General features: G+C 42.5%; 1 protein-coding gene across 2 annotated transcripts; it reads left to right on the top strand.

The window, feature by feature from the left end:
• Positions 1-20950, top strand: LOC124043273 (casein kinase II subunit alpha-like). 2 transcript variants are annotated; one of them, XM_046361675.1, is made up of 13 exons: positions 1-175; positions 10875-11006; positions 11496-11607; positions 13621-13722; positions 13914-13964; positions 14061-14120; positions 17820-17903; positions 18498-18608; positions 18690-18791; positions 19045-19145; positions 19407-19555; positions 19959-20048; positions 20240-20950. In XM_046361675.1, exons 2-13 carry the CDS (start codon positions 10906-10908, stop codon positions 20347-20349), a joined length of 1173 nt encoding a protein of 390 aa, XP_046217631.1. In that variant the 5' UTR covers positions 1-175; positions 10875-10905; the 3' UTR covers positions 20350-20950. The 2 variants fall into 2 exon arrangements, with proteins under 2 accessions (XP_046217631.1, XP_046217632.1); XM_046361676.1 differs by lacking the exon at positions 1-175 and adding an exon at positions 197-369.
• Positions 20951-25409: the final 4459 nt, after the last annotated feature.

Here is a 25409-nt window from a genome sequence, read left to right as displayed (position 1 = left end):
TTCAGCCATGAGGGGCCCCAGGATCGTGTTTGGGAAACCCGGAATAGTGCCCATCAAATGAAATGCAGGCAAGCGCCACCCCGACGAGTGGAAGTATTGAGGAACTGCCTTCCTTTATCGCAAACTGGTTGCCGGAGTTCGGTGTCGCCATATTTTCAATCCGAAGCTCTGAGAGGTAATATACTGTCTATTTTAATCTAGTTTACCCCCGTTTAATTGACCGTTTTTGCGTAGGAAAAACCTGAATGTGTAGATTGTAGTGTAGCCTTCAACACTTGTTCTGTCGCGCGCATGTTATCATCTCGTGGAATGAATGCGGTACCATAGCTTGCTAACTACTGGGAGTTTTTCCCCGGACACGGATTGCTGGTGAGCGGCTAATGTTAGCAAGCTACTATAGCTAACTATCTCTTATGGTTGTGTGGCAAGGCGTAAACCAAGGCACCGAGATAGAAATAAGACACTGTACTCACGTAAGAATATTGAAGTAGCTAATACACACACTAGCTTTAACATTAATAAAATCTCAATGTGGACATTTTTTTTTTAACCATTCTGAACCACCGGTTTTAGTTTGCCTCCTCGATTATCTAGCTAGGAAAACACCATGCTTGTGGCCTGATGACCGTGTGATAATCAATGAAATTAGCTTTTCGTAACAAGTATAACTACCAATGTTGATGGGGCTAGTGATGGCTTTAAATGGGTTTGAACCTTTTTACATATATTTTTAAAATGTAAAACTATAGATACTACCCGGAACTAGCAAAGCGTTAGTGAATATCTAGTTAACTGTTAGTTAGCTAGATATTTAACGTTAGCTTGCCGGTTAGATGAATATATCAACAGCTAGCTAGCTAACGTTAGCTATAATTCTAGCCAAGATTAGTTGGAAAGCTATCTTTAGGGGTCTCTGGAATTACCTATTTTAATGTGTGTTGTATCTTGTACAGGTGTTTGACCAACTCGTCTAGATAGTTGGGTTTACATTTTGACAGCTGACATTCTGATGTTGAGTGTGAAGCTAAAGAGGACAACTTGTCTTCCAACAAAATATCTAGCTAGCCAACTACCTAGCTAATTTGTTCAATGTATCTCGTCTGACTAATATTCAATTAAAATAATACAACTTGTTTCTATCTAGAAGCAATTAAATCACATGATTAACAGCTCATCAATTCCTTGAATGATCACAAGCCTGACACAAGCTCTGGCTATGTGTAGCCTATTACAGGGTAGCTGACTAAACTCAAATGCATGGTGAAAGAAGTTTCTGATGGAGTTTCGTCAGCTAATTACAGGGGAATTCTAACAAGGTAGCTAGCTATCTTTTGCCGTTTCCTGTCTGTGTTCAATTAGGTCCAGCACTATACAGACAGTAACTTCTGATAGGGAAATTAAGGGAGTGGAACCAGAGTTCACAAAATAGTAGGTAATATGTTGGTATGACTCATGTAGCCACATTTTTAAAATGTCTGTGTCCCAGACCCCATCACGTTTTTGGGCCATGTATCACATCTTGGTTTGCAATGGTTGCTCCTCCACCTACCATTCAATGTGAATCCATGTTACCTGGGCATCTATATTTATCAGGTACACCTAGCCTATATTGCACTCTCAGGGATCATGTCTCCCATGATCATTAGGCTAATGCCCCTCTGCCCTTGTTATTGTTGAAAGCCAGCTGCTATCTTATCTAGGCCTATGCAATAATTTGATATTAATTGAGATAGTCTTTCAACGAAAATCTAATGTAGTCTGTTTGATCTAGTCTAGGTCTCATATGGTACCTTCCCAAATACTGAGATCAAGATCCCTTTGCATAGTTGTTTTTTATTTATTTTTTACTTAGAATGTCTCTGGTATTTTAGATTCGACTCTCTATCTTTATATTTTCCACTTTTTTTTATCTGAGGGGAACAAAGATCTGCCTTAAGTGCTGGCACACAGGCCTTGTGACTGGCTCTAACTTTGAGAGAAGCATGTGATCTGAAGTTAGTTTAGCTATGGTACTGTTTAACAAAACAGCTCACTTTAAGGTAGTGTGTTGGAAAAGGGGTCCGTGGAGTCTCTGGAATGGTATTCTAACCAAAAAGTTATGCTGCAAAACACAATAGCTGTTCTTCGGTTCATCTCTAACATTGCACAAGTGTCTGTTACATTTTTATTATGCGTGTTCGCTTTGGTGTTTTTGTTTTGAGTGGAATGGGTCTAGTTTCAAGTTTTGGTATGTGAAGCCATTGTGATACTATGTGCCATTGTCATGTTGTGAGGCAATATGGGTTTGTGAGATTTGAGTGTTTCCCTTTGTTGCAGTAACCACAGGTTAAATGACAATGGAACAATTCTGAATAATGTTTTTAAAGATCTATCCTAACCTACGTTTCCTTAAATTATTTCTGTAGCATACTACTACTGACTTTTGTTATCATCGTGTTAATCAATTATGTTTGTGATGTTTCATCTTTAGCTTGTATAGGCCTACAGGGTGAAATAAGGGTCAACAACATTCACTGAAGGAAAGGACAGAAGGGTCTGTTCTTTAGTGGTGGGGGAATCTGTGAAGTTGAATATTGCAATATTATTTGAAGAGATTATAAATATATTTATTTCTGGGTTGCACTAGTCTGCTGTACCTATGTCAACTCCTTTGTAAATAATGAATTAACTCGTTTTCAGAACTTTTATTTGCATGACTGATCAAGAAAATGTTATTTCTCTGCAGCTGACAGGCCTGTAGTGAAAAGTATGCTTTGGAAAATTGAATCGCGATAATGAATCACAATGCATATGGTAACGGCACCTAAGTGTCCTGATAATATTGTATTGTGAGGTCCCTGACAATTCCAATCCTACAGTTCTTATAGTGTGCTGCAGGTATTATACCATTAGGTCTGCTGCACAGAATTCATTCTTCACACAGGACAGGAGGGCTGTCTCGTGTTTTTGTGAAGTTAGGCAGTGATACTCCCCTCCCATGCTGTTGCCATTTTAAAATTGCAATGTTACACAGTTACCATATGCCTTTTACAGACGGACTTTACCGTATGTTATCTGAAAAATAAAAAAATTAACAATTTAGCGCTCAATTCATACAGTCCCGTTTGTACCACATTGCGTAGATAAGCCTTTTATCTTCTGTGCACATGCTGGCAACTAGGAGTGAGAGTAGACGTGGGTCCATGTGGGTGGAAGTCCACTGTATGTATGTATACATATCTCATCACAAATCATTATTATTAAATGGTTATGGGCAGGTCCTAAGAAACAAAACTACCGGTAATCTATTTTCAAAAGAATAGAATGGCATATTTAGAGTTGAATTATGTTACTGGTCTGTGCAGTCTATATGCTACGTGGCTGTGCCATGCACAGGAACTCAGGAGTTATTTTGTTCATTAAACAGACAAGACGCACTTAGGCTACCCTTATCATAGTCAATACATATTTTATAGGAGGCTAATAATAATATGAAATATAACAGAATCAAATATAAAGGATGTTTTTCCCACACAACTTGCATCATGGCAATATGTTGAGCCATTGTCATAAAAACAAAAAGGGAAGCCCATACTTTATTGATCCAGGTTTCATATTTTTCTTACCAGCACTCTGCTTTGTTAGGGAGCAGGCGTAGGGTCTTACATTGAGTAACTTCATGATACATTGAAAATATAGATTTATATTATTTTCTAAAGCATGTGTTCATATTTCACAACCTATGCATGCTTTTGTATGGGGCCAGATACCTGCCAAAAGGTTGACCGTACGTTTCGTTAGGATCGTAAGAAAATCCTTGCGTGAAACATGACTGTGAAATTTAATCTGTGAACATACAAACACCATGTTACGATTACAGACAAAATATTTAGGCTTGTTGAAATTCTAACATGCAATAGTACCTTTCAGAGTTTTGGCAGTTTCATCTCTCCAACAAAATAAACATATACCAATTCAAATCAAATTTTATTTGTCACATACACGTGGTTAGCAGATGTTAATGCGAGTGCAGTGAAATGCTTGTGCTTCTAGTTCCGACAATGCAGTAATAACCAATAAGTAATCTAACTAACAATTCCAAAACTACTGTCTTATACACAGTGTAAGGGGATAAAGAATATGTACATAAGGATATATGAATGAGTGATGGTACAGAGCAGCATAGGCAAGATACAGTAGATGGTATCGAGTACAGTATATACATATGAGATGAGTATGTAAACAAAGTGGCATAGTTAAAGTGGCTAGTGATACATGTATTACATAAGGATGCAGTCGATGATATAGAGTACAGTATATACGTATGCATATGAGATGAATAATGTAGGGTATGTAACATTATATAAGGTAGCATTGTTTTAAAGTGGCTAGTGATATATTTACATAATTTCCCATCAATTCCCATTATTAAAGTGGCTGGAGTTGAGTCAGTGTGTTGGCAGCAGCCACTCAATGTTAGTGGTGGCTGTTTAACAGTCTGATGGCCTTGAGATAGAAGCTGTTTTTCAGTCTCTCGGTCCCAGCTTTGATGCACCTGTACTGACCTCGCCTTCTGGATGATAGCGGGGTGAACAGGCAGTGGCTCGGGTGGTTGTTGTCCTTGATGATCTTTATGGCCTTCCTGTAACATCGTGTGGTGTAGGTGTCCTGGAGGGCAGGTAGTTTGACCCGGTGATGCGTTGTGCAGACCTCACTACCCTCTGGAGAGCCTTACGGTTGAGGGCGGAGCAGTTGCCGTACCAGGCGGTGATACAGCCCGCCAGGATGCTCTCGATTGTGCATCTGTAGAAGTTTGTGAGTGCTTTTGGTGACAAGCCAAATTTGTTCAGCCTCCTGAGGTTGAAGAGGCGCTGCTGCGCCTTCTTCACGATGCTGTCTGTGTGAGTGGACCAATTCAGTTTGTCTGTGATGTGTATGCCGAGGAACTTAAAACTTGCTACCCTCTCCACTACTGTTCCATCGATGTGGATAGGGGGGTGTTCCCTCTGCTGTTTCCTGAAGTCCACAATCATCTCCTTAGTTTTGTTGACGTTGAGTGTGAGGTTATTTTCCTGACACCACACTCCGAGGGCCCTCACCTCCTCCCTGTAGGCCGTCTCGTCGTTGTTGGTAATCAAGCCTACCACTGTTGTGTCGTCCGCATACTTGATGATTGAGTTGGAGGCGTGCGTGGCCACGCAGTCGTGGGTGAACAGGGAGTACAGGAGAGGGCTCAGAACGCACCCTTGTGGGGCCCCAGTGTTGAATATCAGCGGGGTGGAGATGTTGTTGCCTACGCTCACCACCTGGGGGCGGCCCGTCAAGAAGTCCAGTACCCAGTTGCACAGGGCGGCTCAGTCCGATGATGCTGTGACACACCGCCCCAGACCATGACAGACCCTCCACCTCCAAATCGATCCCGCTCCAGAGTACAGGCCTCGGTGTAACCCATATTCCTTCGACGATAAATGCGAATCCGACCATCACCCCTGGTGAGACAAAACCGCGACTCGTTAGTGAAAACTTTTTGCCAGTCCGTCTGGTCCAGCGACTGTGGGTTTGTGCCCGTAGGCGATGTTGTTGATATCTGGTGAGGATCTGCCTTACAACAGGCCTACAAGCCCCCAGTCCAGCCTCTCAGCCTGTAGCGTACAGTCGGAGCACTGATGGAGGGATTGTGCGTTCCTGGTGTACCTCGTGCAGTTGTTGTTGCCATCCTGTCCCCGTCCTACAGGTGTGATGTTCGGATGTACCGATCCTGTGCACGTGTTGTTACACGTGGTCTGCCACTGTGAGGATGATCAGCTCTCTGTCCTGTCTCCCTGTAGTGCTGTCTTAGGTGTCTCACAGTACAGACATTGCAATTTATTGCCCTGGCCACATCTACATTCCTCATGCCTCCTTGCTGCATGCTTAAGGCACGTTCACGCAGATGAGCAGGGGCCCTTGGCATCTTTCTTTTGGTGTTTTTCAGAGTCAGTAGAAAGGCCTTTTCAGTGTCCTAAGTTTTCAGAACTGACTTTAATTGCCTACCTTCTGTAAGCTGTTAGTGTCTTAACGACTGTTCCACAGGTGCATTTTCATGAATTGTTTATGGTTCTGTGAAGTTATTTGGATTTTTACGAATCATCTTTGAAAGACAGTGTCCTGAAAATGGGACGTTTCTTTTTTTGCTGAGTTATTTTATATATATGGAAACTGGAATGAGTTATCCTGCATGTTTTCAAGTTAAGTCTCAATTACTCAGTTGAGTTGACTTCACAATAAGGTGGCTAATGTCATGGATTTTTTGCCAGCCCAAGTCTAGATAGCATTAGCTGTGTTATGCCTACAACAGTGAAGTTTGAGTCCGCTAGGTGTACCTCTACAGCATGGACATATCTCTGGGTGACGTGAACATTGCCATTCATGCACCTTATCAAAATATGAGTAATTCAATATTGCACCATCCCATTCTCTGGGCTCTGTCTGCAATCACAACCAGTAGTATCTAACAGGAATAATTAAACAGAATAGTAGATGTTTGGTGAATCTATGAAATATGTATGACCACTGGAGCCTTTGCAACTCAATATTTTGATTATTTATTTCATCTCTCATTCTTGCCCATGCATATTCTGTAGGGTTAATATGAATTTGAAATAATTTGACATGATTTATATGAATTGGGTCATGAACTTATGTACTGTGAAATGAACAATGTAGAGGTTAAATGTAGGTTAAGTCTGTTATAAGCTTATTCCAACTCTTTACAATATCTCTGTTGCAGTGGTCTTAGGTAGTCTCCGTATAGGATATTCTCTCCATCGCAACACTGCTGCCTAGTTGAAGAGCTTGTGATCTCCATGCAGCGCCTTGGGAAAAGCACACCTCGGCCTCAGAAGATGCCCTTCTGGAGGAATGAAACCATTGTCATTATACCCGACTGTAGGTCTATTTGCCTACTAGCCAAATTAAGTGGAGGGCATGCATGATGGGTGCAACATATTTGAACATTTGAATTAATCCTTCATTCAGTTCAGTCATTATGTCATCCATTGTCATTTTGTCTGAGTTGCAATAGGAACTAAATCAAAGAAAATAGAACGCTTATCCATATGTTTATTGAAATCCATGTGTGTATTCAAAATTAGGCTAAAGAACTTGAGAATTTAGATAAATTACAAAACATGTATTTCAACTTGTAGGCATTGCAATTTAGGCAAATTTTGGGTACTGCTTTGTGGAATAGTTGTAATACTCTGTGTTTAAAAAGAAACCCTAGCTCACACGCCTCTAAATACATTTTCAACAAAGTTGTTGAAGCACGTGCAGTGGCTGATGGGGAAAACAGATCTGGCCATAAGAATAGGCTATAGATAGTCTTGACCATTTGGGACCACTTGGCTATTTCAATCAGGACAGGTTATAGCCAAGAAAATCAATATTTTGTTTTCTCATGTATTTATATGGCTATAGCCTCTGTGGGATGGGGTTGTGCAATGCAAATGGCTATAACAAGCCTACATACGGAATGGAATTCACTAATACAACAGTCAAAATGCCTAATATAAGACCAATAGTCTGTTCTCCCAAATACTGGAAAAAGTGTGATTCACTACTCACCACAGTAGCCCCATGCGGCTATAAAAATCAATTATGAAATTATATGGCCATTTTAAAAAACAACAGCATGGCATATTTAGATAGTGGAATAGGCTTAACCTAAACCATAATTACTTTCTATTTTGCAGCCCAGGCGGTTATTCTAAATGAGGCTCGTTTGTGTCTTTATCATTCTCACACAAGTAATTTGCAGAAGGCCCAAGCCTATACTACTTCATCTACTGGTATAATGCCCTTATTGAATGCAATTCTAAAACAGACTTTTATTTTGGAGATGAACTTGGAAGCTGCAAAGCAACTCTAACATCTGGGCTAGAGTTGCTTGATTGACAAGCTGACTACGGTTCATGTCCTTTGCAGATGCCATGTTACTAACAAGTTTGTATAAAACAGATCTAACCGTTAAGTAGGAATTGAAGGTGTAACTGTTCATTCATAGTCGTAACGCGGTTGGTACGTTTACACATCTAGTTTAACGTTTCTTGATTCCCACATGGCTTTTCTCATGGTCCTAATGATACGTACGTTCAACCTTTTTGGCAGGTATCTGGTTTCTTACTTTTGGAGTTGCCTATATGCAAAATAATGGGCTCCATGTTTCTGATCAGTGGTAGATGAGGAAATGACTAGATTATCTGCCCAGCCAGAGAATTAACCAAATATACAGATGGAGATTCAGTGAAACAACAAAATCACATTAAGACGAGTCACAGGCTTTTTGGTTGTGAATAGGCCTAGGCTACTGAGCGACTACGAGTGAAGAGTAAAATAATACCCTTGTTAAACTACATAACATGCTGACAAAATGTCAGTCCTAATAAATGATCCAACAAGACAAGATCATCATGAACAGCACTCGCATCAAATTAAAAATGATTTTTTAACCCCTTTTCTCCCCAATTTCATGGTATCCAATTGGTAGTTACAGACCTGTCCCATCACTGCAACTCCCGTAGTACTCGGGAGAGGCGACGGTCGAGAGCTGTGCGTCCCCCGAAACAGCCAAGCCGCACTGTTTCTTGACACAACTCCCGCTTAACCCAGAAGCCAGCTGCACCAATGTGTTGGAGGAAACAACACCATAATCCTGGCGACTGAGTCAGCGTGCGTTACGCTCGGCCCGCCACAGGAGTCGCAAGTGCGCGATGGTCCTGGACGACACTGGGCCAATTGTGCGCCGCCCCATGGGTCTCCCGGTCGCAGCAGGCTGTTACAGAGCCTGGACTCTAACTATGTTCTCCAGTGGCACAGCTACTTAGACCACTTCGCCACTCTGGTGACCCCATTCAGGTCAATTTTAACTAACATTTCCAGAGCCTAGTTGTAAACTAAATATGTTGATTCAGTGAGAAGGAAAATTGGACCTTTATTGATTTTTATCAAGACCCCACACATCTCTCAAAGCAGAGCGAAACGGTGCTGAAGTAGTTGACCACACATGGGTAGGCTAGTGTTTTTAAATGTTCTATAACAATTGGATCAGTAAAAGCAACAAGTTGATGCCTTCATTGCACTGGTCTACTTTTATTCCAATATTTTAGTAATTTGGTTATTATTTATTCCCACAGTAATTCGCTATGCAGGGTAGCCTAGTGGTTAGAGCGTTGGACTAGTAACCAAAATGTTGTGAGTTCAAACCCCCGAGCTGACAAGGTACAAATCTGTCGTTCTGCCCCTGAACAGGCAGTTAACCCACTGTTCCCAGGCCGTCATTGAAAATAAGAATGTGTTCTTAACTGACTTGCCTGGTTAAATAAAGGTACAATTAAAAAAAAAAAATGTCCAGTTGTGGTTAAGAAAATTGTGCTTGTGGTGGGCTATGTGAAGAGATATGTGAAATGACATGGCTCGCAAAGTTTAGAACTGCCAGGAGGATAGTAGTAACGGGTGCTGCTTAGCAATCATCAAGGGCTTAAAGTATTGCTGCCAATGCACCACGTGAACTTTACCACATAGGTTGGTAGCCAAAAATAAAAGTAGAGGCTTTGTCGCTGGCAATACCTTTTCATATATAAAAAATGTCACCAAATTTTCTTTATTTTTTTATTTCACCTTTATTTAACCAGGTAGGCTAGTTGAGAACAAATTCTCATTTGCAACTGCGACCTGGCCAAGATAAAGCATAGCAGTGTGAACAGACAACAGAGTTACACATGGAGTAAACAATTAACAAGTCAATAACACAGTAGAAAAAAAGTCTATATACATTGTGTGCAAAAGGCATGAGGAGGTAGGCGAATAATTACAATTTTGCAGATTAACACTGGAGTGATAAATGATCAGATGGTCATGTACAGGTAGAGATATTAGTGTGCAAAAGAGCAGAAAAGTAAATAAATATAAACAGTATGGGGATGAGGTAGGTAAAATTGGGTGGGCAAATAGCCCACAGACTACGTACAGCTGCAGCGATCGGTTAGCTGCTCAGATAGCAGATGTTTGAAATTGGTGAGGGAGATAAAAGTCTCCAACTTCAGCGATTTTTGCAATTCGTTCCAGTCACAGGCAGCAGAGAACTGGAACGAAAGGCGGCCAAATGAGGTGATGGCTTTAGGTTTGATCATTGAGATACACCTGCTGGAGCGCGTGCTACGGGTGGGTGTTGCCATCGTGACCAGTGAACTGAGATGAAATGCTAAAGTTGTTGGAAAAACATCTTGAATTAACTAAACTTGTAGTGTTGTCTTTTATTTAGCCTTTTTTACATTTAGCTTGAGGCCATGTTTTTCCCTGTTGATTCAGTAGCAGAAATCCAATTTGCACCAAATTTAATGAAGTTATCCTGCTAAATAAAATAAAAATCAGCGCCCACATGATGACCATTTGGAATGGATAGGCTAAGATTCTACAATGGGCCGTGATGACAAAAACACCCATTTCATATGGTTCCACACTATAGCTCAACCTATAGTTGATAAAGGTGTCTGGACTCAAATTAGGCCAAAGGATTCAAAATACAGCGACGTGTCTGATGCCATCAACATCACAAACAACAAGAAAGTAGTAGTCAAAATACTCAAGCATTGGACTAGTAACCGAAAGGTTGCAAGATCGAATCCCCGAGCTGACAAGGTAAAGATCTGTCATTCTGCCCCTGAACAAGGCAGTTCCTAGGCAGTCATTGAAAACAATAATTTGTTCTTAACTGACTTGCCTAGTTAAATAAAGGTCCAATTAAGCCAGTGAAATGCATCATGGGAGCACAGTGGCTTCACAGCTCCGGTCCATCTGTGTGTGTTTCTCTCTGTTTAATGCATTTCTATGGTCTTCTTCTCTGCCTTGACCCACAGGTCCTGAGGCAGCCTTTGCGTCCACCTGAACATGTCTGGCCCGGTCACCAGTCGATCCCGGGTTTACCCCGACGTGAACACACAGAGACCCCGGGAGTACTGGGACTACGAGTCACACGTTGTGGAGTGGGGGTGAGCTGAGCTAAGCCATCAAGCCATGTGATTGTCCACGGCAGCACAACACCCTTACCCATTTCCGTGTCAGACATACTGGCGTACTACCCTCATCCTCTCTTCCTTCTGGCTTTTTCATGCAATGGGTTTTGAGAAAGAGGATAGGAGAAAAGACGTGAGGAGTATGCAATTTAGATTCTCCCTATGAGATTTATCTATGGTGTGCTCCTATCTGGGCCATGTTCAGCAGAGCACAGCACAACTTGTGTGGAAATGGAGCGTTCACATAGAAATATATGAAGTAGAACAAACATGCCTTGTGTAGTGTAAGGACTCGCATCGGCTCTATTCATCACATTCCACCTACAACATGGCCCTGGTGCGTTGCAACTCTAATTAAGAACTTGGAATGTGCCAGCTTTATCATCCCGTTAACTCTGTTGGGGGAATCGTGGGCTTATCCGTCTTAACATTGTTGTGAATATTACTCATTGATTTTTTCCTCAGGAATCAAGATGATTACCAGCTGGTGCGAAAGCTCGGCCGAGGCAAATACAGCGAAGTGTTTGAAGCCATCAACATCACAAACAACGAGAAAGTAGTAGTCAAAATACTCAAGGTACTGGCTATGGACTTCTATTTCACTCCATTGAACAGTTACTGAGACCAGTGTTTCTTTCATATATATATATATATATACATGTCCTTTTTTCAGGACCGTGTCTTTCAAAGATAATTTGTAAAAATCCAAATAACTCCACAGATCTTCAATGTAAAGGGTTTAAACACCGTTTCCCATGCCTGTTAAATAAACCATAAACTTTTATTGAACATGCACCTGTGGAACAATCGTTAAGACACTAACAGCTTACAGACGGTAGGCAATTAGTCACAGTTCTGAAAACTTAGGACACTGAAGAGGCCTTTCTACTGACTCTGAAAAACACCAAAAGAAAGATGCCAAGGGTCCCTGCTCATCTGCGTGAACGTGCCTTAAGCATGCAGCAAGGAGGCATGAGGACTCCAGGGCAATAAACTGTAATGCCCGTACTGTGAGACGCCTGAGACAGCACTACAGGGAGACAGGCCATACAGCTGATCGTCCTCACAGTGGCAGACCACGTGTAACACCGGCACAGGATCGGTACATCTGAACATCACACCTGTGGGACGGGTACAGGGTGGCAACAACAACTGCTCGAGTTACACCAGGAATGCACAATCCCTCCATCAGTGCTCAGACTGTCTGCAATAGGCTGAGAAAGGCTGGACTGAGGGCTTGTATGCCTATAGGCCTCAACAACTTCACCTACGGGCACAAACCCACCGTCACTGGACCAGACAGGACTGGCAAGAAGTGCTCTTCACTAACTAGTGTCTCACCGGGGGTGATGGTCGGTTTCGCATTTATCGTCGAAGGAATGAGTGTTACACTGAGGCCTGTACTCTGGAGCGGGATCGATTTGGAGGTGGAGGGTCCGTCATGGTCTGGGGCGGTGTGTCACAGCATCATCGGACTGAGCTTGTTATCATTGCAGGCAATCTCAAAGCTGTGTTACAGGGGAGACATCTTCCTCCCTCGTGTGGTACCCTTCCTGCAGGCTCATCTTGACATGACCCTCCAGCATGACAATGCCACCAGCCATACTGCTCGTTCTGTGTGTGATTTCCTGCAAGACAGGAATGTCAGAGCTCTGCCATGGCCAGCGAAGAATCTGGATCTCAAAGTGAGGGCTAGGCCCCCCCCAGAAATGTCTGGGAACTTGCAGGTGCCTTGTTGGAAGAGTGTTGTAACATCTCACAGCAAGAACTGTCAAATCTGGTGCAGTCCATGAGGAGGAGATGCACTTCAGTACTTAATGCAACTGGTGGCCACATCAGATACTGACTGTTACTTTTGCCCCCCCCCCCCCTTTGTTCAGGGACACATTACTCCATTTCTGTTAGTCACATGTCTGTGGAACTTGTTCAGTTTGTCTCAGTTGTTGAATCTTGTTATGTTCATACAAATATTTACGCATGTTATATTTGCTGAAAATAAACGCAGTTGACAGTGAGACGTTTCTTTTCGTGTTATTTAGACAGTTGGAAACAGTAGGAGACAGGCAAGTGGGAATAACAGTAGGAACGGTGGAGACTAGGATTGAACCCCAGTCTCCAGTTGAGCGAGACATGTTACCACTAGACTACGGGCTCTGCATCTCAGACCCAAAGTTACTCACGCTGTGGATGGGCTTCAGTAAGGGCCTGGCAGCTAGCCTTTTGTTTATAATTTGGCCTATAGACTGTACAATGGGCTCCCGAGTGGCACAGCGGCCTATTGCACTGCATCTGTGCTAGAGGTGTCACTACAGACCCTGGTTCGATTCCAGGCTGAATCACAGCCGGCTGTGATTGGGAGTCCCATAGGGCGGCATATAATTGGCCCAGCATCGTTAGGTTTTGGCCGGGGTAGGCCGTCGTTGTAAATAAAAATTTGTTCTTAACTGACTTACCCAATTAAATAAAAAATTAAGTACATGTTCTGGGTAAGGCTTTCTAGATACTGCTCACAGCATGGTATTTCACAGAAGCACTGTCCAACTTTATTTTCCTTTCAATCTCCTGCATGTTCTTCTCTTGTGCCTAACAGCCAGTAAAGAAGAAGAAAATCAAACGAGAAATCAAGATTCTAGAAAACCTGCGAGGTGGCCCCAACATCATCACACTTCTAGACATCGTCAAGGATCCAGTGGTCAGTTTCTCCACCTACTAATAATGTATGCAGTCATGCTGCCCGGTACATATCATATGACATTTAGGGCACCACTCTCGCTGAAAATCCAGCAGACTCTGGTATGCATCCGCTATGTGATGATTTTACTCAACATATTTGGTCTGTGTTTATGAACATTTAAAAAAATACATTTTGTCTTATGATTGCAGTCCCGGACTCCAGCCCTGGTTTTTGAACATGTTAACAACACAGACTTCAAGGTAAGTAGCATCACTCATTTGTTTCCATTCAGAATGGAGGCCTTCGCTTGAACTGTGTGTCATTCTAGTGAACTGTTTTTTTTCTTTTTCTTGTAGCAATTATATCAAACGCTATCAGACTACGACATACGGTTCTACATGTACGAGATCTTAAAGGTAAGACCTAATTATGGGGGGTAGACGGCGAATGGCTGTCCATAAGTGTGTCTATATATACACTATCGTTCAAAATTTTGGTCACTTAGGAATGTCCTTGTTTTTGAAAGAGAAGTACATTTTTTGTCCATTTAAAATAACATAAAATGTATCAAATACAGTGTAGACATTGTTCATGTTGTAAATGACTAATGCAGCTGGTAATGGCTGACTTTGTATGCCTATGTAGATATTCCATTAAGAGGCCCATTATCAACAACCATCACTCCTGTGTTCGTGGCACGTTGTGTTAGCTAATCCAAGTTTACCATTTTAAAAGGCTAATGGATCATTAGAAAATGCTTTTGCAATTATGTTAGCACAGCTGAAAACTGTTGTACTGATTAAAGAAGCAATATAACTGGCCTTCTTTAGACTAGATCTGGATCATTAGCATTTGTGGGTTCAATTACAGGCTCAAAATGACCTTTCACTCTCGTCAGTCACTCGTCAGTCTGTCCTTGTTCTGAGAAATGAATGTTATTCCATGTGAGAAATTGCCAAGACACTGAAGATCTCGTACAACACAGTGTACTACTCCCTTGCCAGAACAGCGCAAACTGTCACTAACCAGAATAGAAAGAGTGGGAGGCCCCGGTGCACAACTGAGCAAGAGGAGCCGCACATTAGAATGTCTAATTTGAGAAACAGACGCCTCACAAGTCTTCAACTAGCAGCTTCATTAAATAGTAAGTGTAAAACACCAGTTTCAATGTCAACAGTGAAGAGGTGACTCTGGGATGCTGGCCTTCTAGGCAGAGTTGCAATGAAAAAGCCACATCTCAGACTGGCCAATAAAAAGAGAAGATTTAGATGGGCAAAAGAACACAGACACTGGACAGAGGAACTCTGCCTAGAAGGCCACCATCCCGGAGTCGCCTCTTCACTGTTGACTTTGAGACGGGTGTTTTGTGGGTACAATTGAATGAAGCTGCCAGTTGAGGACTTGAGGCATCTGTTTCTCAAACTAGACACTAATTATTTTCATGGACAAAAAAATGTGCTTTTCTTTCAAAAACAAGGACATTTCTATAGTTATACAGCAAGTAACTGCATGTGTTTCACGATCAGTTAAAATCAATTGATCATGTCATTTCAGATACGTCAGGGTAGCCTCACGATACATCTCAATATTGGCCACCAATATTGGATTTGAGGTTTGGCAAAACTGTGGCACTGTGTTGTGACACAACTGCACATTTTAGTAGCCTTATATTGTCCCCAGCACAAGGTGGCCCTGTAATGATCATGCCGTTTAATCAGCTTCCGGTCAGGTGGATGGATTATCTTGGCAAAGGAGAAATGCTCACTAACAGGGATGTAAACGACACCTGCCACTTACATTAAATGGCACAAGCATATTATCCACCTGGTACTGGACTGTTATGTTGAGTCAGGCTGCATCAATGACATTTATGGCCTGACATCGGTAGGGTATAGGCCAGTACCTTGCATTCACCTCTGAGATTAGCCTACATTCTGATGCACGTTCCTGTACTGTATTTAGGACATGTTATAGAGCTTTAGGGAGGATAGGGTGGGGAGCATCTAGTCAGTCTCTCTCCCACAGGGGAGGGGATTTACCCTAGCTGCTACAGTGTTAATTTTGGCAGCTGTGTTAGATTGTTTTAGTCTTGGTCACGTTTTAGCAACTTTATCCTTCATTAGTTTTTAGTTCGACTAAAAAGCTGGACAATTTGTCTAGTTTTAGTCACAGTGCATTTTCTTCCGATTTTTAAATAATGAATATTTGCCGTTAACGTTCATCATTGGCATAATCAGATAACCTTGTCCAACTAGGCCTACTGTCCACTCTTATACCTTAACTGGCAACATTGATATTGTGGCAGATTGTAACCAATGCCAGCCATAGTAACCATGCAGGCTATAAAGCCTTTGCTACAGGCTAAACAATTTACATAACTGTTTGAGGGGGGTAAATAACAGTGATTTCATTAAGGTGTAGAATCTGAGCTTTCCAACAATGTTTGAAGTATTACTGTACACTTAAAATTCAGCAAATAGCATTTTGTTTTTCCAATTGGATAAAGGTGTGGCAAAACAGGTGAATAACGGCGTATGTGGCTAAATGGATCTTATGTGATCAGAACAAAAATTGCCTATACGAAAGCAAAGATATTGTTTCTAATTGAGGGAAGTTGCAATTGAAGTGCCCTGGCTTCGTGGCAGTTCAAGAGGCAAGTGATTGAATGACCTCCCTGGAACTGTGTGTGTGGAAGAGCCTGCTTTGCTCAAGCAGCCCGGGCAACTGAAAGAAGTTATCAGCCATTGAGAGGATTGCATTAAATATTCTGAGAAGCCATGCATCCTTATGATTGGACAAAACGGTTGAAAAGGAGATTTGTGGCGTTTTCGTGAACTAAAATGAAAAGTTATTTTAAATAGTAATTTAGTAAATCGTTTTTTCCCCAGGGCGTCTTGTTATAGTCATTCGTTTTTGTCAGGAAAAATAGGTAGTTGACAAGTGTATTTCGTTGTAGTTCTTGACTAAATGAACTGAGCCGCCGCCGCTGCTGAGGGAATCTCTACTGTGGCAAGCAGAAACTCTGAGCAGAGCAGGCGAAGAAGAGGCAACCCATATGTAGGAGACGTGTTAAAAGCATGACGATTTATGAGTGGACAGGCCTGACACATTGTGCCTTTCTGTACTCGCAGCCCAACCCCTGCTCAGCTATAGTATTTCTACCACAGTTGCTCCTCACGCTGGTGCTACAGGAAAACTACTATGCCTGAGACTTCATCAGTTTATTATGTAGCCTGTATGGATGGATGAAAACCAGCAGGTTTTATATTTATTTTAATAAAAATTAAGCATATACCAAATATGACTGAGGACAATGGGAAGATGCTGTACTTTTGTCTTCATCTTTTTCTCTATAAATGGCTGGTGGTGGATTACAGTACAATGGTCTGTCACAAGGTTCACCATGGTTTTCTGCTCTATGGCAGCCTTGTTGATACGTGCTGCCAAGCTAAGGTGTGTTAAGATGGATCACGGAAAGCTCTCCCCAGCCCACAAGCACGGTAAAGCATCTGCTCCTGTTCTTATCCCACAGACTTGGCCTTCTCGCATATCTGATGCGCTCTCCCTGGCCTCACTGCTGCTGGTGAAACATCAGCTAAAGTAGCTGTCAGAGATCTGGAATTACGGATCGGAATCTCTATCCATGGTTGTTAGCCTATAGATTAGTAGTGATCTCAGATCATGGGACAAAAACCTGCAGCTCTCCGGGAGAAGGGTTTATGAGGATCAGTGGCCTATAGTGTCATCTGTGCTTTTCAATATGATTATTGTATTTAAAACGGACTTATTAAGTCCGTTTAAGTGCTGTGTAGGGCTATATGCTGACAGTGGGAAAGCAAATGAATCATTACACCATCACCACCGATGATACTCAATGGGTGTTGGCCAAGTATTTTCCATTATGTTTACATCAGTAGGACTTAATGCAGCCATAAAGATGACTGACAAGGCCACTGTCCCTGCTTAATTGGCTGGAATACATGAGACCGGTTATTCATCTGAACACCGTGGCATTTTTTTCCCTTTGCACAACTTTCTGCCTCTGTGTCCTAGTTCACCTGAGCCAGTTCCCAGCTGTTTCTGCTCTCATCTCTCCTCTCTGTTCCCACCCACAGGCCCTGGACTACTGTCACAGTATGGGCATCATGCACCGAGACGTCAAGCCACACAACGTTATGATTGACCACGAACACAGAAAGGTACTGGCCTATTTCTCCCTTTTCCCTCCCTTCTTTCCCTGATTGGCTAACTTACTCCACCAAAGACCAACGTATGGGTGGAGTATTGCCCCACAGTGTGAGACTTGTTTAGTTGGTTCACAAAGCACCCGGTCTCATCTGTGATTGGTCCAATTGTGACACAAGGCATTTAAGCCAATTTGTTGATCAAGGCACTTAACCCTGATTAGCTCCAGAGGTGCCGTACTACTTTCCCTGACCCTGTAAAACAAACCATCACTGCACCCATCCGGTGTGTGTGACAATACACTTTTTTTTAACCTTTTCATTCAGTTGGTAGGATATTTCATGTTGCCTCCTGAGGTAAGACACATTTCAGAGATAGTCTTTGGTTTATTTTTGTAATCTATAATTTTTAAGGTTTTGTCCTCCATTGCGTCTTGAAAGTGTAGACATCTGATACTCTATACACAATTAACCACTCATGTATTCCACCCACATGCATATCTGTTAAGTTTCAAACAAAATGTCCTGAGTGTTGGTTTGATCTTTCTCTGACTATAAAGTCCTGGCTGTTTGGTTCTAGTGATGTAGCTGTTGATTGGTTGTTTCTAGCTTCGCCTTATAGACTGGGGTTTGGCAGAGTTCTACCACCCTGCGCAGGAGTACAACGTACGAGTGGCGTCCCGATACTTCAAGGGTCCAGAGCTGCTAGTCGACTACCAGGTCAGGCAGTTCTCTGGTTTTTTAGAACATTTATCCCAGTGCTGTTGACTGTGCCCTGATGCCGTTCCCTGTTGACTATAGATGTACGACTACAGTTTAGACATGTGGAGCTTGGGCTGCATGCTGGCCAGTATGATCTTCAGGAAGGAGCCTTTCTTCCATGGACACGACAACTACGACCAGGTGAGAGCTCAGCCACCGTGTCAAATCAACCAAACTATATATCAATCAATTACATTGTATCTGTATAGTGCTTTTAACTGAAGTGTCAGTGTTTTAATAGTAACCTGGCCTTAACCCCCAAAGAGACGCACACACATGTCCAATGTTAATGTGTGTACTGCTTTATCCTAACCCCTCTCTATATCTAGTGATGTTCAGACAGCAGGTGCTGCCCCCCAGTGTTTAATGCATGTCAGTCTCGTTTGTTTTGCAGCTTGTACGAATCGCAAAAGTCCTGGGCACAGAAGACCTTTATGACTACATCGATAAATACAACATCGAGCTAGACCCACGGTTCAACGACATTCTGGGCAGGTAGGTTGATCTCAAATCTCGATGTTGTGTTAGTGTTGCGTCTATCTGTCAGTTTGAGCAAGGCGAGGCATAGAATCACATGAGTAATTATGTGGGATGGAAGGTGATTTGTCGATCAGCGATTCAGCACATACCCCCAACTGCAACACACCAACACTTACCGTGTGACCATTTATGCTCTCAAGTGGTTGGAGAGGTTTGAGGAGAGGCTGTGTCCATGTTGTATTGTTGCTGATCGTTTAGTCTCTTTTTGTTACCCAGACATTCCCGTAAACGGTGGGAGAGGTTTGTGCACAGTGAGAATCAGCACCTGGTGAGCACCGAGGCTCTGGACTTCCTGGACAAGCTGCTGCGCTACGACCACCACGCCCGCCTTACAGCCCGGGAGGCCATGGACCAGCCCTACTTCTGTGAGCTGCACCTCATTATCCATCTCTCACACCCACTCACCATGGACCAGCCCTACTTCTGTGAGCTGCACCTCATTATCCAATTCTCACACCCACTCACCATGGACCAGCCCTACTTCTGTGAGCTGCACCTCATTATCCATCTCTCACACCCACTCACCATGGACCAGCCCTACTTCTGAGCTGCACCTCATTATCCATCTCTCACACCCACTCACCATGGACCAGCCCTACTTCTGTGAGCTTTAACGTTACCTCCCTGTTATCCATAGTTTCAGTGTCCAGTTTTTCCAGTCTACACTGGAATATATTGGACTGTCATGCATCTCTGCACGCCATTTGTGTATTCAATGATGTGCTATGTTTGCTTGTGTGATTGTAATTGAGTTTGTCTCTCTGTCAGACCCCATTGTGAAAGATCAGGCGAGGATGGGCTCTACATCAGGGCTGTCGACTGGTTCTACCCCAGTCAGCTCCTCCAGTATGATGACAGGTAACAAACACAGGGTCTGATGATGTCTGCAAAGGAGGATGGTTATATGGTTATTGATCAAAAACAGAATCAGTTCTTGTGTGATAATTTGATAATGGTTGAAGTCCCCAGCCACTTCCTCTGATGCGGTTTTCATCTTCTGTCTGCTACTGCACGTTTTTCATTTTCATCTTTTAATTTCTCTTCTCCAGGCATCACCTCCATGTCCTCGTCGCAGCCCCTGGCTAATGTGGCGGGCTCTCCTGTGATCTCCTCCCCCAGTGCTCTGGCCACTCAGGTCCCAGCCGCTGCCCAGCCCTGAACGGTGCCCTCAGCCTGAGATGGACTCTCTGTCTGGCCTGGCCTACCCAACCAACCACCATTTTTATGTTGAGTATAACAGAGACAAAGGAAAAGATATTAGGTTCCCCCTTTTTTTTCATACAATAATTATATATTGAGATCTGGGGGAGAGGGAAGAGAACAAACATTTCTTGCGTCTGTCTGGATAAAAACCGTAGCTGCGTCCTTTCATGATGACGGTGTCTAGAAATGCAACTACGTAGAAAGTAAGCAAAATGGACAATAAAAATGATTTTATATGTCCCTAAAGTACATGTTTGTTTTCTATGGGTCAGAGGTTGTTGATTTTCTTTTTTTCACATCAAATGACTCATGGGCTGCTTGTAACACTTTGTTAATTACGTTTTCTGTTGGTCATATTTTCGTCATTGAATTTCTCTCAATAGAACGGCACCCCAGATTTAGTTATTTCAGTGTCATCCCTAATGTTTTTATCACGAGGCAGTGTCACAATGATTATGCTTGTTATTTGGTTGTGGCTATTTCAGGCTCATTGAACTAACTTTTTGTACTTGAGTTACGCTGACATATGACTGTGTTTATAAAATGTATTCAATAAGCCCATGTTGTTTTCACTACATCCAGTGCACAGTGTGTAGTTCCTAGTAGTTTAAGAGACTTCATTGACCTGTTTCGTTCACTTGTGTTTGAAGCTGAGACCATGGAGAAAGTCCAGTTGGCTTGATTAGAGGCTTACTTTTTCTCTAAATCTGCCTGCTGAGTTTGTTGCCTTACAGAAAACTCAGGCAAGGAAAAAGCACCAAGAATTATTTTTATTTTTTTGTACAATTAAATAATTAAACAACCATGTAAGTAGATACATCAATGAGACCAGGAATGGAATCTCTAACTCTGTAGCTAAAAGGGGTATTCTGAGATTCAATTTGGTTGAATAGATTCAGAACCAGGTGAGTTAGGGCTCTATTAAATCTGTTAATGTGATTATGCAACCTTCCTGAGATTGCATATATCGTCTCAATCGGAAATGACCTTAATTTATATTGTTAACACTTCAGCGATTCAGGTTGAATAAAGCCCTTACTGTAAACAATGACTGAACACTGAGCTGCAGCATCTGTCAGGTAGGACTAAGGATGTGCTTTGTGTGCCCTACTGAACATTAGAGGTGGACACCTGTAGATTTGGTAATGTCAAGTGAAAAAGACCCGGCCCTCATGCAATGCAGTCTCCCTAACAGTGGGTACATTCAACAGCAGTACATCTTATCTATTAGATTGAGTACTGCTGACGGGGTTTTCCCTGCTGTGAGTGAGTCACAAGGAGGATCGTGTTACAAAGTCAGTCTTCTGGTTAATTTGATACAGGCAACCTTTACTGGAGCAGAGCACCCACCTAGATCTCATGGAGTCCTGGGTCAGTACTGGGTCCACGGGTAGCCGTGACCTAATTACCTATATAGTGTTCTACAATTGACCAGGGCCTATAGGGATCAAGTTGGCATTTGGGACACAGCCTGGCAATCTAAATTCAAAGTAGTCTTCCCATGCTAGACCAGAGGCTCCCTACTACCTGGGGAAGGTTAGGAAGGGAAAAACAGCACAGGAACCATGGGGGTGACATGGAGGGCTGAAGTGTGAGCCCCTAAACAGACAAGTGAGTGTTTTTGGGGGGGGACTTGTGTGTTGACCTCGTAGTAGACTTGAGGGGGTTGACCTGAGGTAACGGGCTTTCAAGAGCTCTGTTTATAACTGGTGCTAATGTCTCATCTATCCACGTTCAAATTGCCCACATTTTTGAGCAAAATAACTAATGAATTTCCACTAAATAGCATAGCCATGAAGTCAATTGGCCATTGTAAAAATTCTAACACCTTAAGAGGGTTAGCCATAAGTTTACCAGTGTGGATAAATCTAATTTTAAGAAAATGTAGAAATAGGCTGGATTTGACTTTGTGGCTGTGGTAACTAGTGATGACACAGCCAGAGGAAGTTGGGGACGAATTGATTGATTGGGTGAAAGGTCTGTGGGAGCAGTTTACAGGATGTCACCTGTGCAACTAGAGGCGCAAAAAACTTGAACCTTTACTCCACACACTCATACAAAGCTCGCCCTCCATTTTGGAGAATCTAACCATAATTCTATCTTCCTGATTCCTGCTTACAATCAAACAGGAAATACCAGTGACTCACTCAGGGAAGTGGTCTGATGACTCGGATGCTACATACTGGACCGTTTCGCTAGCACAGACTTGAATATGTTCTGGGACTCATGCGATAGCATTGAGCTCAACACATTAGTCACCGGCTTCATTAATAAGTGTATCGACGACGTAGTCTCCACAGTACGGTATGTACATATCCCTACCAGAAGCCATGGATTACAGGCAACATCAGCACTGAGCTATAGGCTACGGCTGCCGCTTTCAAGGAGCGGGACACTTAAATAAATCGCACTCCCTGCCAACCAGGAACTCTATACCAGGCGGTGACACAAAGGAAGACCCTAAAAATTGTCAGACTCCAGCCACCCAAATCATAGACTGTTATGTCTGCTACTGCATGGCAAGCAGTACCGATGCAGAAAGTCTGGAACCAGCAGGACCCTGAACAGCTTCTACCCCGAAGCCATAAGACTGCGAAATACAGAACCAGTCAAAGTTTGGACCCACCCACTCATTCAAGGGTTTCACTTACTTCTGTCTTCTAAATGGAATAATATTGAAGACAAACTATGAAATAACATGGAATCATGTAGTAACCAAGAAAGTGTTAGCCACCCTTCGCCTTGACAGTTTTGCACACTCTTGGCATTCTCTCAACCAGCTTCACCTGGAAGGCTTTTCAAACATTCTTGAAGGAGTTCTCACATATGCTAAGGACTTGTTGGCTGCTTGCTCTTAGCTTTGTGGTCAAACTCATCCCAAATAATCTCAATTGGGTTGATGTTGGGTGATTGTGGAGGTCAGGTCATCCAATGCAGCACTCCATCACTCTCCTTAGTCAAATAGCCCCTACACAGCCTGGAGGTGTGTTGGGTCATTGTCCTGTTAAAAAAAACAAATGATAGTCCTACTAAACGTAAACCAGATGGGATGGCGTAGCGCTGCAGAATGCTGTGGTAGCCATGCTGGTCAAGTGTGCCTTGATTTTAAAATAAATCAGTGTCACCAGCAAAGCACCCCACACCACCACCTCTATGCGTCACGGTGGAAACCACACAGGCGGAGATCATCCGTTCACCTACAGTCGTGGCCAAAAGTTTTGAGATTGACACAATCTCAAATTCTCAGATTAAGGTCTGGGGAGTTTCCTGGTCATGGACCCAAAATATCGACATTTTGTTCCCTGAGCCACTTAGTTATCACTTTTGCCTTATGGCAAAGTGCTCCATCATGCTGGAAAAGGCATTGTTCGTCACCAAACTGTTCCTGTATGGTTGGGAGAAGTTGCTCTTCTCCTTCTTCACAACAATTGAACCGCTCTCCTTGAAGTTCTTGATGATCCGATAAATGGTTGATTTAGGTGCAATCTTACTGGCAGCAATATCCTTGCCTGTGAAGCACTTTTTGTGCAAAGCAATGATGATGGCAAATGATTCCTTGCAGGTGATCATGGATGACAGAGGAAGAACAATGATTCCAAGCACCACCCTTTTGAAGCTTCCAGTCTGTTATCTGAATTCAGTCAGCATGACAGAGTGATCTCCAGCCTTGTACACGTCAACACTCACACCTGTGTTAACGAGAGAATCACTGACATGTTGTCAGCTGGTCCTTTTGTGGCAGGGCTGAAATGCAGTGCAAATATTTTGGGGGTGATTCAGTTCACTTGCATGGAAAAGAGGGTCTTTGAATTAATCTGATCACTCTCCATAACATTCTGGAGTATATGCAAACTGAGGCAGCAGACTTTGAAAATTAACATTTGTGTCATTCTCAAAACTTTTGGCCACGACTGTACTCTAAGTCTCACTAAGACACTGGTTGGCACCAAAAATCTCAGATTTGGACTCATCAGACCAAAGGACAGATTTCTACCGGTCTAATTTTCATTGCTGTGTCTTGGCCCGAGCAAGTATTTTTATTGGTCCTTTAGTAGTGGTTTCTTTGCAGCAATTCAACCATGAATGCCTGATTCACGCAGTCTCCTCTGAACAGTTGATGTTGAGATGTGGCTTTAATTTGAACTCTGAAGCATTTATTTGGGCTGAAATTCTGAGGCTGGTATCTAATTAACTTATCCTCTGCAGCAGAGGTAACTCTGGGTCTTCTTTTCCTGTGGCAGTCCTCATGAGAGCCAGTTTCATCATAGCACTTGGTTTTTGCAACTGCACTTTAAGTAATTTTCAAAGTTCTTGAAAATTTCCGTATTGACTGACCTACATGTCAAAGTAACGATGGACTGTGATTTCACTTTGATTATTTGAGCTGTTCTTGCAATAATATGGACTTGGTATTTTTCAAATAGGGCTATCTTCTGTATACCACCCCTACCTTGTCACAACACAATTGATTGGCTCAAACACATTAAGAAGGAAATAAATTATACAAATTCACTTTTAACAAGGCACACCTGTTAATTGACATGCATTCCAGGTTACTACCTCATGAAGCTGGTTGAGAGAATGCCAAGCATGCGCAAAGCTGTCATCAAGAAAAGGGGGGGACTACTTTGAAGAATCTCAAATATAAATATATTTGGATTTTTGACTTCTGGGTTTCTGCATGATTCCATGTGTGTTATTTTTTATTCTACAATGTAGAAAATAGTCAAAAATAAAAACTCTTGAATGAGTAGGAGTCTAAACCTTTGACTGGTACTGTAGTTAGTTAACAAATAGCTATGCTGACTGTCTGCATTGACCCTTTTTGGGCTAACTTTTTCACATACACTGCTGCTGCTGTTTACCACGTGTCACTTGACTCCTAGTTATATATACACATATCTATATCAATTACCTCATAACTTTGCACAGACTCTATACTTGTACCCTTTGTATATAGCCAACTTATCGTTAGTCAATGTGTATCTTATTACGCATTTACGTTTCTGTCTGTGT

The sequence above is a fragment of the Oncorhynchus gorbuscha genome, linkage group LG09, assembly GCF_021184085.1.
Source record: "Oncorhynchus gorbuscha isolate QuinsamMale2020 ecotype Even-year linkage group LG09, OgorEven_v1.0, whole genome shotgun sequence".
Classification (NCBI taxonomy): Eukaryota; Metazoa; Chordata; class Actinopteri; order Salmoniformes; family Salmonidae; genus Oncorhynchus; species Oncorhynchus gorbuscha.
This window is presented reverse-complemented; position numbering and strand designations above follow the sequence as displayed.